This window comes from Leucoraja erinacea, chromosome 3 (assembly GCF_028641065.1).
Source record: "Leucoraja erinacea ecotype New England chromosome 3, Leri_hhj_1, whole genome shotgun sequence".
In the NCBI taxonomy this organism is placed as follows: domain Eukaryota; kingdom Metazoa; phylum Chordata; class Chondrichthyes; order Rajiformes; family Rajidae; genus Leucoraja; species Leucoraja erinaceus.
In genome coordinates, this window is record NC_073379.1 from 29,255,883 (window position 1) to 29,268,003 (window position 12,121).

A 12,121-nucleotide genomic window follows, 5' to 3' on the forward strand; every position below is an offset into this window, starting at 1 on the left:
TCAATGGTGCTTTTATTGTCAAATGTGTAAACGCTTCTTTCACAAATAACGTGAAATTATTTTCTTACGTACAGTCCAGTATTACCGTATCTAAGCCCAATCCCTGATTAGCAAAGTGTACAGAAATAGTCTTCTCAGCCCGCATGCATGAGGCGTCATGTTGCAGGCCTCCAGTCATCGCCTTCCTTGGATGTGACGGCCCTCTCATCGCCCATCCACTTTTGTGCCCCGTGGTCACCTCTTGCAGATGACCCTGAGGGCATGGTAGGCCAGAGCCCAGTTCCCTCTCCTCATCTTACCGGCCTTGCTCCTCGCATATCGTCATCGTTGATACCGGCTCCATCCTCCGGTCTCTGGTCTTCAGGGGCTGGCTCGGCAGCCTCCAATATGCAGGGCACAGTCCACTGGGTCCTCCGAATCGGCAGCTTCCCTGCAGGCCGCAACATGCTAGGAGCTTGTCTATGTAAACCTCATCTACCACTCTGCCTTCATCAATTTTCTTTCCACAAATACTCAAACAGATTTGTAAGACATAATCTACCCTGTATAAAGTCCCCTGACTCCTTCTGCTCAGTCCCTGTCTTTCCAAAATGAACATAAATCCTTTTCCTTAGAATATTTTCCAGCCACTTAACTACAGAAGTAAAGCTGATCAGCCTGTCTTGGATAAGCCAGGCTTATCCCTACTACCCTTTTCGAGTGCGGAATAATTCAGAGAAACGGACATGATCTTAAGCTAGACGAGGGATCATTCAGAAGTCATGTCAGGGAGCATTGCTTTACCCACAGGAGGTCTGGATATCTCTCTAAATGACTGAAGGTCTATTGACATTTTCCAGAGTGAGATATTAGATATATGCATGGAGGGATAAGAAACAAAGGCTCTAAAATGTTGTTGAGGTTTAGGTCAGTCATGGTGTGATTAAATGAGAGGACTGCTCGGGGAGCTTACTAACAGTATGAACATCAAATTCCCCAACTTTGAGCAACACCACCACCTCCCCCCCCCCCCCCCCCCCCCCCCCCTGCTCTTAGGAAGGCAACTGGTTTGTTACAAGAGGGTTGAGTACATGAACCTGTTTAGAGCCTAGGTGATCTGGAGTTTTGTTTCCACTCGACTTGTTCCTGAGGTGACAGTACTGATGGGAGATTTGGTTGATTAGGTCAGTATTCACTGAAGTAAAGTGAATATTGCACTGTCCAGTATGGTACAGTGAATATAAAGTACTGAAGGGAGTGGATCTCGCAGAAAACTTTAAAATTCTTACAGGGCCAGACACAGACCAAAGGTGAAAGACAGGTGTTGCATTTTCAGTGGTTGAACATGAAAAGTGCCACACAACGGAATGGTACACAGGCACGGAATTTCTTTGGCGTTATATTGCAATGTCGTCTTCTCTACAGTAAAAAGTCCAACTAAGATTGGGTATCCACTTTTCAGAGCACATCCATTCCAAAGGATGCCATGAGGTTCAGATGAAAGATCAGCAAACAAGTCACATTAACTTTATTTTTCTATTGACAATTTAATTTCAGGGTCCATACATTGTAATTCGATAATTTTCCAAATACTGTATAATCCTGAGATGGGATTGAATTATGCATCTTTCAGCATGTACTCCTTCACTTCATTCATTTTTGTATTGCAGTTTCCCTGTGCCCCAGGTTTAATGGAAGCTCTCCTGGAAAAGATGGCAGAGAAAGAGAAACTTGATAAAGAATATGCATTGCTCCCAAAAGAAGACGTCTGACAGTTTTTTTGCCTTATCGTAGATACACAGCAATGTTCTTTGGCTGATGGGTTACAACAGAATAAAAAAATAGTGTGATGCTAAAATCAGAACAGGCTTTGTTGTTTTCTGCAATGTCTGATCCTGTGATAATACAAAATACATCGAAAAGAATGGAAACATTTTTCATTGGAATATCTATTTTATTCCCCTAAAGTATAGAGATATTAATTTAATAAATCGCTTACTTCCTCATCTCTTGCTAAAAACATTTATTACATTCGATATTAATATTAAATAATTTATATTCAGAGTATTTTTTGATGAACCTTAAACATTAATTGTCTCATATATTTATGCTTTGAATGTGGGGAGAATTCATTTTTTGAACCTCATTAAATGTATTATTTTTTAAATTCATAATTTATAGTACTGTTTATTTCGAAATGTAACTAATTTAAGCGTGTGGTTGTCAATATCCTATCATAGATTTCACTACAAATTAATTTGGTATCTTTCTGCCCATTTTACAAGAAATTACTTTATTGCTTGTAAGAAAACATAGCTCAATATGCAGTTGTATTTAATAAATGTTTTAATTAGTTTCTTGCCTCATCCTTTTCACGTTTTAATTTTTTTTTACTTAAAAAAAAAATCGTAATCTATTATGTGAAAGTATAAAACTTGTTAATATCTTATTACTGATTTGAACAGTTGTGAAATTGGTGTCTATGTTCCATCCTTCCGTTGGAGAATTACCAGAAAGAGAAATTCCAAGCTAGGAGCAGTTTCATGTTTACATATTTCCCTATGATGGGACAGTGTCAACATGAAACGTGTGGCTCATTATTACCTTAAAAATATTGTAACCTGTTTTCTCCTCCGAAATATGACCATTTGATGAATGATCACCAGAGAATGACCATAGTTAAGGTTCCATTTTTTGGAGAGAGCCTATGCAAATCAACTGGAATTTTCATTCAGGTACAGAGTTTATGGTTTCAGGTCCCACTGCATAGGCATGAGCATAAAATCTAGACTCTAATCTATAAATCTAGATTCTAATCTATAAAATCTAAAACTCCCAGTACCCACTTTCAAATGGGCAGTGTTGAGGGAGATTTGCGCTACCTGACAGGAAGTACTGAGACCATCCCAAACTGTCAGAGGAGCAGTGTTCGGAGAATACCACAATGTCAGTGAGGCTAAACTCAGGAAACACCACATGGTTGCAAGAGCAGAATAGGGGGATTCCCTATGTCTGAAGATTTGGAGCAAATTTAAAGCACATATAGTTTTCCTTCTTCCGTCGACAGTCAGTAAGTGTTACATGTCAAGATTACGTTTCTGTGCTTGTAACCAATTTGTTAGGAATTTTCAATGGAAGTAAAACAGGTTTGTTTTTACTTAATGGTGGGGTTTTTTCCAGAATTGAATTTTATCGCTTGTAAAAGAGAATGTGTTTCAGTAGTTATTTTCTTTACAATGAGTGCAAGTATTTAGACTGTTGAGACCTTAGTTAGTTTTTCGATCTAGAAAAATCAAGGTTCAGGTAGCAAAATTCAAAACTAAAATGTTAATGTGTGTGTTCTATGTCGGTAAATTTGCGTTTCCTTTGAAGCTGAGCTCCATTACCATTTTTAGAAAACCATATGTAAAGGATTTACTTTAAAGGAATAAGATAATTTACAAAACCTACACATTTTTAAGAATACTATCATCTCCACGATATTAGGCTGCCCTGCAGCAAAAAGAAAATGACACAAACTTTCCCTTAAGCATTTTTATAAAAATTGTGTCATTTTTTTCTTTCTTTTGTCTAATAAAGGATTAGCTGAGATCTCAAGCTCTCGAAGCACGGGGACTAATTTACCCAGGATCTAGCAAGTTTCCCCAGTGGTTAATTAACATTAATTAACATGGTTTCCATCTTTTCCCCAGATCTACATTCTATTATAAATATGCAAGTGCACAAACTCCTCGGTTTTTATTTCCAATCAAAAAATAAGTTTTAAAGTAGGTCAAGGTGCATAAACAGTTTAACAATGCTGTGTTTCCAATGAAAGCAGTGACATATGTTACAGGAGTCATTCAATTATCAGATATTACGTTTTGTCACAAAATGAGTCTTCTCAATATGCCTTGCAGGTTTCAGCAAGATGCTGACACAGTACTATTTATGTGACAAGAGGTACTCAAATCTCGTTCTGGTTCCCTGAGGTTTAATTAAACAGTTCCCTTAATGTTGAAGTACTGTGAACAGGTTAAACAGATCTCAAACAAGTACCTGATGGAGCCATGGTGAAAGGAGGCCTAATTGGACACCCTGTGCAACAATGAAAGCTAAATCCAATCTACCTAAAGACCCAAACGTTTAAAATATCACTGCAAATGTACACAGTGTTCACAAGTGCAAAATTCTTGACTGCAAATAGGCAGTGATTGACTTAAAATGAAAACCTTTTCTAAAATTGTGTTGAACCAAGATTTCTTAACATGGCGGAAGTGTTTCAATCTTAATGATGAAAGAAGCAATCTCTTCTATTAAAATCTGTTTTTCAAAATTGACAAATATTTGAGGTAATATTCAATTTTGCATAATTTGTATTAAAATATATTTGTTTCATCAAAAAATGTGCTACCATATATAAATTAACATTCAGCTCAAGCTGATTTTAGGCTTGATGTAAATTAATATTTGCTCATTTTAGTTGAGATATGTGCCAATTTTGCACCTATTGAACATGATATGATATAGACCATATACAATGTAAGTATATTGTATGTTAATCCTTGTGATTTAATGACAACAAGCATCTCCTCTTCCTGTCTGAGCATGGAGCTAGTATTATTGCAGAAAAAGAAAATGTGTTCCCAGATACATGAGAAAGGCATTACTTGAGTTGGCTTCATAATGAATTCTTGTGTGACTGGTAAACTGGAATGTCTTTCAGTGGCATGCAAATAATTTTCACCTGTTATTGAAAAATTGTCAAAGATTATTATCTTAACGTTGATACATTTTTTTTGCCTTCTTATTAATGGTTTGGTTATTGTCAGTGGAATAGTTTGACAGCATTCCTACAGTTTGGGGTTGAAATAAAATGCCAAAGTCTAAAAGTTTGTTAGACTTTGGCATTTTTCAAACTTGTTTTTTCCCTTTGCATATTTTAGTGCCATTTTCTTTCATGGAAACTTTGAGTTATGGACGTCATTGCAGTCGTTTGTTAAAGTGGTCAATATTGTACAGTTATTCGCTTGTCACATGCCCACAATTGTGGCTTCAAGAAATTTACTTTTTCTGTTAGGATGACGTTGATGGAATTTTCCACAAATGCTCCAAAGCCCCTTTTACTGGGGCTGTGAGAAGGGGTTGTTTTGTAGGCTAGAAAATATATATTATAAGGTGAACAAAAAATGGAATTTCACGGGGGAAATGCACGGAACTTAACATGTTCAGACTGAGGACATGGAAACAAGAAATAAGAGATGGCTCAAGAAACGCAAGCCTGTCATTTCATTGAGCAACTTAGCAACTGTAAGGGGAAAACATAGCTACGAATAGAAACTTAATATGGACCTGAAATGTTAACTGTTTCTCTTTCCATACTCGAGCATTTTCGGTTTTATAGTAGCACTCGGCTGAATGATCAGCCACAATCTTACTAACTGATGGAGGGTGTTCCAAGAACCAAACCCCCTACTTCTCATGTATTTCTTATGATTTCTAATATATACAGGCCAGGGTGTTCTTATGTGAGCTAGACTGTTCAGCCTACGATAGAGCTGTACTGCTGGGCAGCTCGTGGTCAGAGTAATCTGTATACTTTTAGATTTCCCTGATTAGTTCCAAGTTCGTTTTTACATTGTTTTTTAGCTCTCCCTGTAGATCATATTGGTTTGGATGAGCTGGGATTCTCCTCTCTGCGACACAATGGGTTATTGACATTGTATGGACAAGCTGAATGCACTAGTTGTTCTAATTCCTGTTCTGTGATTGTTTATTATGTTCAGCATTTCAACGTGAACATGCCTCCATGGCGTATCCATGACAATCAAATACAAGCGGAGACTCTGAGTTTCATGATTTGTGACACTTCCTGAAGCTAGTGTTGCAGGGAAGCAGGATCTTATCCTGCAGACACAAGGAACTGCAGAAGCTGGAAACTTGCGTAGAACACTAAGTGCTGGAGTAACTCAGCGAGTCAGTGAGCAAATCTGGAGAGCATGGGTAAATGACATTACCAGTCGGGACTCTTTCACGCACTGACTGCAATAGGGGGAAGAAAGTTGGAAAAGAGGTAGTCGGACTTCTCCTGGAGCCTGTGTATCTTCTCCCAGGTCATGCACGTCCAGGTGAGAGGTGAGTGACTTTTTTCATGATATTAAACAGATTCAAAACCTCAGTATTTACCAGGCCATTCTAATCCTTTGCAGAGATGGCCAGAGCAGGATTGAACACTGATGCAAGGATGAAAGGAAAGGTGAGCACAGAATGCTGGTATTTTCCAGACTCCATGGCAGAATGTTTTGCCACGTTTTGCTCCAATCCAACAAACAGAAACAAACCTATTCTTATTTTATACAGAATATTTCAACAAATCTGTTGCTATTTATAAAGGTTTCCCGACTACTAAAGCCACATTAACCACATTGCCTAGAGGCTGGAACGTTTAAGGATTGGGGTGAGTGAAGAATACATGGGTGTAATCTTCTGCTTAAAAGCTGACTGTTCGGCTCAGAACTGCTGACTCTCACCAACACAAGCTGGCTCAGATTTCTGCTCAGCTGGATTCCCACACTCTGCAGATTGAGGCTTAACCACTGAGTTCCTTGAAAACAGAATAGAACAAACATCCAGAGATTTCACAACATGGATTAGGAAAGCACCCACAGAACCTGGAGAAACTCATTTGGCATTTTGACGGTGGAGTCGCAGGTAGATTGGGTAGTTAAAAAGGCTTTTGGCAACTGAAGGCTATGGTATTCAGTATAGAAGATAGACACAATAGGCGCAGGTGTAGGCCGTTCGGCCCTTCGAGCCAGCACCGCCATTCAATGTGATCATGGCCGATCATCCCCAATCAGTACCATGTTACTGCCTTCTCCTCATATCCCTTGACTCCGCTATCTTTAAGAGCCCTATCTTATAGAAACATATAAAATTATTAAAGGACTGGACAAGCTAGATGCAGGAAAAATGTTCCCAATATTGGGCGAGTCCAGAACCAGGGGGCACACTTAGAATCAAGGGGAGGCCATTTAAGACTGAGGAGAGAAAAATCTTTTTCACCCAGGGAGTTGTGAATTTGTGGAATTCCCTGCCACAGAGGGCAGTGGAGGCCAAATCACTGAATGGATTTAAGAGCGAGTTAGATCGAGGTATCAAGGCTAGTGGAATCAATGGATATGGGGAGAAGGAAGGCACGGGTTATTGATTTGGGCCATGATCACAATGAATGGCGGTGCTGGCTCGAAGGGCCGAATAGCCTCCTCCTGCATCTATTTTCTATGTTTCTATCTAGCTCTCTCTTGAAAGTATCCAGAGAACCGGCCTCCACCTCCATCTGAGGCAGAGAATTCCACACTCACAACTCCCTGTGTGAAAAAGTGTTTCCTTGTCTCCATTCTAAATTGCTTACCCCTTATTCGTAAACTGTGGCTCCTGGTTCTGGACTCCCCCAAAATCGGGAACATGTTTCCTGCCTCTAGCATGTCCAAACCCTTAATAATCTTATATGTTTTAATATGATCCCCTCTCATACTTCTAAATTCCAGAGTATACAAGCCTAGCCGCTCCATTCTATCTTCATATGACAGTCCCGCATTCCCGGGAATTAACCTTGTAAACCTACGCTGCACTCCCTCAATAGCAAGAATGTCCTTCCTCAAATTAGGGGACCAAAACTGCACACAATACTCCAGGTGTGGTCTCACTATTGCCCTATACAACTACAGAAGGACCTCTTTGCTCCTATACTCAACTCCTCTTGTTATGAAGGCCAACATGCCATTCGCTTTCTTCACTGCCTGCTGTACCTGCATGCTTACTTTCATTGACTGATGAACAAGGACCCCCAGATCCCATTGTACTTCCCCTTTTCCCCAACTTGACACCATTTAGATAATAATCAGCCTTCCTGTTTTTGCTGCCAAGTGGATAACCTCACATTTATCCACGTTAAACTGCATCTGCCATGCAAATGCCCACTCACCCAACCTGTCAGTCAACCTGCATTCTTCATAGCATCCTCCGCACAGTTCACACTGCCACCCAGCTTTGTGTCATCTGCAAATTTGGTGATGTTACTTTGAATCCCTTCATCTAAATCATTGATGTATATTGTAAATAGCTGCGGTCCCAGCACGGAGCCTTGCGGTACTGCACTAGTCACTGCCTGCCATTCTGAAAGGGACCAGTTAATCCCTACTCTTTGTTTCCTGTCTGCCAACCACTTCTCTATCCATGTCAGCACTCTACCCCCAATACCATGTGCCCTAATTTTGCCCACTAATCTCCTATGCGGGACCTTATCAAATGCTTTCTGAAAGTCCAGGTACACTACAGCCACTGGCTCTCCCTTGTCCATTTTCCTAGTTACATCCTCAAAAAAAATCTAGAAGATTAGTCAAGCATGATTTCCCCTTCGTAAATCCATGCTGACTCGGACCGATCCTGTTACTGCTATCCAAATTTCATCTTTTATAATTGACTCCAGCATCTTCCCCACCATCGATGTCTGGCTAACTGGTATATAAATCCCTGTTTTATCTCTCCCGTCTTTCTTAAAAAAGTGGGATAACATTAGCCACCCTCCAATCCACAGGAACTGATCCTGAATCTATAGAACATTGGAAAATGATCACCAATGCGTCCACGATTTCTAGAGCCACTTCCTTAAGTACCCTGGGATGCAGACCACCAGGCCCTGGGCATTTATCAACCTTTAGTCCCATCATTCTACCCAGCACCATTTCCTGCCTAATGTGGATTTCTTTCAGTTCCTCCGTCACCCCAGATCCTCTGGCCACTAGTGCTGGAGCAATTCAGCGGGACAGGTGGCATCTTTGGAGAGAAAGAATTGGTAACGTTTCGGGTCGAGACCCTTCTTCAGACTCAAAGTCACGGGAAAGGCACATCGCCCATTTCTTCTCTCCAGAGATGCTGCCTGTCCCGCTGAGTTACTCCAGCATTTTGTGTCTAACTAGCATTTGCAGTTCCTTTGTACACATATTCAATGTAGAGGTTGGGAGGTCATGTTACAGTTGTAAAAGACATTGGTGTATTGTGTTCAGTTCTCGGCACCATGTAACAGGAAGGTGTTATCAAACTGGAAAGGGTACAGAGAAGATTTATGAGGATGTTGCCAGGACTAGAGGGACTGAGCTATAGATAGATCTTGAGCAGGCACGTGCCGTCAGGGTAGGCAAGGTAGGCACTATAATCTAATTATAAAATGGTAATTACTAAATTATAATAGTAAAGGCATGGGCGAATAATGCCTATCTAAGAGACCGATCTCTTAGGTAGGCATAATTCTCCGTGCTTTTCAACCGCAGCACTTGTAACACGCGACGGTCTGTGCAGCCCACGTGACACAAAAGGTGGTGGGTGTATGGAACACGTTGCCAGAGGAGGTAGTTGGGGCTGAGACTATCCCAACATTTAAGAAACAGACAGGGGCACACATGTGTAGGAAGGAACTGCAGATGCTGGTTTAAACCGAAGATAGATGAAAAACGCTGGAGTAACTTAGTGGGGCAGACAGCATCTCTGGAGAGAAGGAATGGGTGACGTTTTGGGTCGAGCGTTGTTCTGTCTGAAGAAGGGTCTCAACCCGAAACGTCACCATCCCTTCTCTCTAGAGATGTTGCCTGCCCCGCTGTGTTCCTCCAGGTTTTTGTGTCTAGACAGGTACATGGATTGGACAGGTTTGGAGGGATAAGGACTAAACGAGCAGGTGGGACCAGTGTAACTGGGACATGTTGGCCAGTGCAGTCAAGTTAGGCTGAAGGGCCTGGTTCCACATTGTATCACTCTATGACTATCCCAAGAAGAATTTAAAATCACTGACTCAAATTAGAGAAACTAAGTTACCAATGGAAATGTCTTTCATTCTGCATTATGACCAGAAATCCAGAAGATGGCAGTGTGCAGCTTGTTGCTGCATGATTCAAAATGTGTCTTTTGATTTATTTTGTGGAGGAAGGAACTGCAGATGCTGGTTTAAACTAAAGATAGACACAAAAAGCTGGAGTTGATTTATTTTTCTCCATTGAGTAAATGTGCACTTCATAAAAGTCTGTGCTGGGAGAGGAAATCGACAGACCTTGGTGTGATTTCAATATAGAACAGTACAGTGCTGGTGCAGGCCCTTCAGACAACAATCTCTGTGCCAAATATGATGCCAAGTTAAATACATTTCCTGTGCCTGCACTTGATCCACACTCCTCCATTCCCTGCATATCTATGTACCTGTCCAAAGGCCTCATAAATGCTACAATCCTATCTGTCTTCACTATCACCCTGGAAGCACGTTCCAGGCACCCACCACCCTCTGTGTATAAAACCTGCTCCGCACATCACCCACCACCCTTTGCCCCTCTCACCTTAAAGCAATGTCCTCTAGTTGTTGTCATTTCCACCTGGAAAAAAAGTTTGTACTGTTAACCCTAAAGATGCCTCTCATAATTCTATATACTTCTATCATCCTCCGACATTCGTCCAACAACTCCAATGCCTCCACATGCTTCCAAGAATGGTGTGAGTACAACTGCACACAATACTCCAAATGCAGCCGAACCAAAGTCTTATAGAGATGCATCATGACTTCTTGACATATATTTAATGATCCTTGTCTTGAAAGCAAGCATACCATACACCTACTTTACCACCCTTTTTTCTTGTGCTGCCTGCCACCTTCAGTGAGCTGTGAACTTAGACTCTAAAGTCCCTCTGCACATCAATGCTGTTTAGGGTCTTACCATTAACTGTATATTTTTCTCTAGCATTCAACCTTCCAAAGTGCAACACCTCACGCTTACTTGGGTTAAACTCCATTTGCTATTTCTCTGCCCATTTTTTGCAGTGCATCGATATCCGGCTGTATCTTCTGACAGACTTTCTCACTGTCTGCAGCTCCTCCAGCTTTGATGTTGTCAGAAAACTTACTCGCCAACCCATGAATGTGAATCTGAATCTGAATCTACATTTATGTCCACGTCATTGATTATATATATATATCACAAACAGCAGAGGTTCCAGAGCAGATCCCTGCAGAACTTCACTGGTCACAATCTCCAGCCAGAATATCTTCCTTCCAACACAGCTCCCTGTCTTCTATGAGTAAGCCTGTTCTGAACCCATACAGCCAAGACACCGTGTATCCTGGGCATGTTAATCACAAACTGACACAGGTCCGAATGTCAGCTGGAAATATTTTTATCTCAGATCTCTGTAACCAAGGGTTACTCAGGCAGATGAGGGATGTAGAAGAAAGATTGTCCAAAAAATAATCCTCTGTCATCAAAAACAAGAATCCTTTTGGGTGTGTTGCCTGTCACCTACTGGGTTCAGGGATACCTCATGCAGCCGGAGAGGAATTTGGAGTGGGGAGGTGTCATAGCCCACATTCCAAATAATGGAATGAGATAGTGGGAGGACGTCCTGCTGAAAGAACAGCAGAAATTAGTTCTAAATATAAAACCAGGAACCCTAGTAATGATAATCTCTGCCACAGAAGCAAATAAATTAAAATAATTAACATGTGGTTACATGTGAAGAGCAAAGCACACGGTCCAAAATAGAGTAACCATTACTTTGAATGTATCCAAGGATAGTAGGGATTATTGAGACGTGGCTGCAAAAATATCAGGAATGGGATTTAAATGCTGAAGGATAAAGCATACTGGTAAAAGAGAGAGAGAGGAGGGGGGAGAGGGAAGATGAGGTGTTTATTAGCAATAACCAATGAAGCAATAAGAAATGTTGTAATGCAGTGGAAACAAGAAATGGAGCTGTTAGGCAGATTAAAACAAAATTCACATGGGTAGAGATAATAGATAATAAATGAATAATCACACTAATAACATGCTCTAATAGTGGAAGAGTGATTCAGAGAGAAATATGCAAACATGAGAAAATGTGTTCAGGGATTGTTTCTACCCTAACATGTGAAAATGGGAGGATTCACTATTTAATGTAATAATGGAGAATGAAGCACAGCAGATAAAACTAGACACAGGGGAAACATTGTGGTAATAAAAACCATAATGTAATGTTTCCTAAGAAAATAATAAAGAAGGACAAAAATATTGTGAGAAACCGGGCTAATAGGTCAGAGAAAGTCCAGTTTTGAGAGGTTGAACATGGAACATGGGTAGAAAAAGGC

At 40.7% G+C, this 12,121-nt stretch overlaps 1 protein-coding gene and 1 long non-coding RNA gene across 9 annotated transcripts in view; one reads left to right on the forward strand and one right to left on the reverse strand.

The window, feature by feature from the left end:
- cntln (centlein, centrosomal protein) overlaps positions 1-2,333 on the forward strand; it is a 369,478-nt gene extending 367,145 nt beyond the window's left edge. For all 8 annotated transcript variants that reach the window (XM_055632370.1, XM_055632366.1, XM_055632367.1 and 5 more), the window contains one exon: positions 1,650-2,333. In XM_055632370.1, the coding sequence (XP_055488345.1) occupies positions 1,650-1,751 (102 nt within the window). In that variant the 3' untranslated portion in view covers positions 1,752-2,333. The remainder of the gene's footprint in view (positions 1-1,649) is intronic.
- LOC129695428 (uncharacterized) lies at positions 1,085-11,304 on the reverse strand. Its single transcript, XR_008723162.1, has 3 exons — positions 10,776-11,304; positions 10,341-10,376; positions 1,085-1,682 (listed from the first exon to the last, which is right to left on the reverse strand). It is a non-coding gene; the product is annotated as an uncharacterized LOC129695428 (long non-coding RNA).
- Positions 11,305-12,121: the final 817 nt, after the last annotated feature.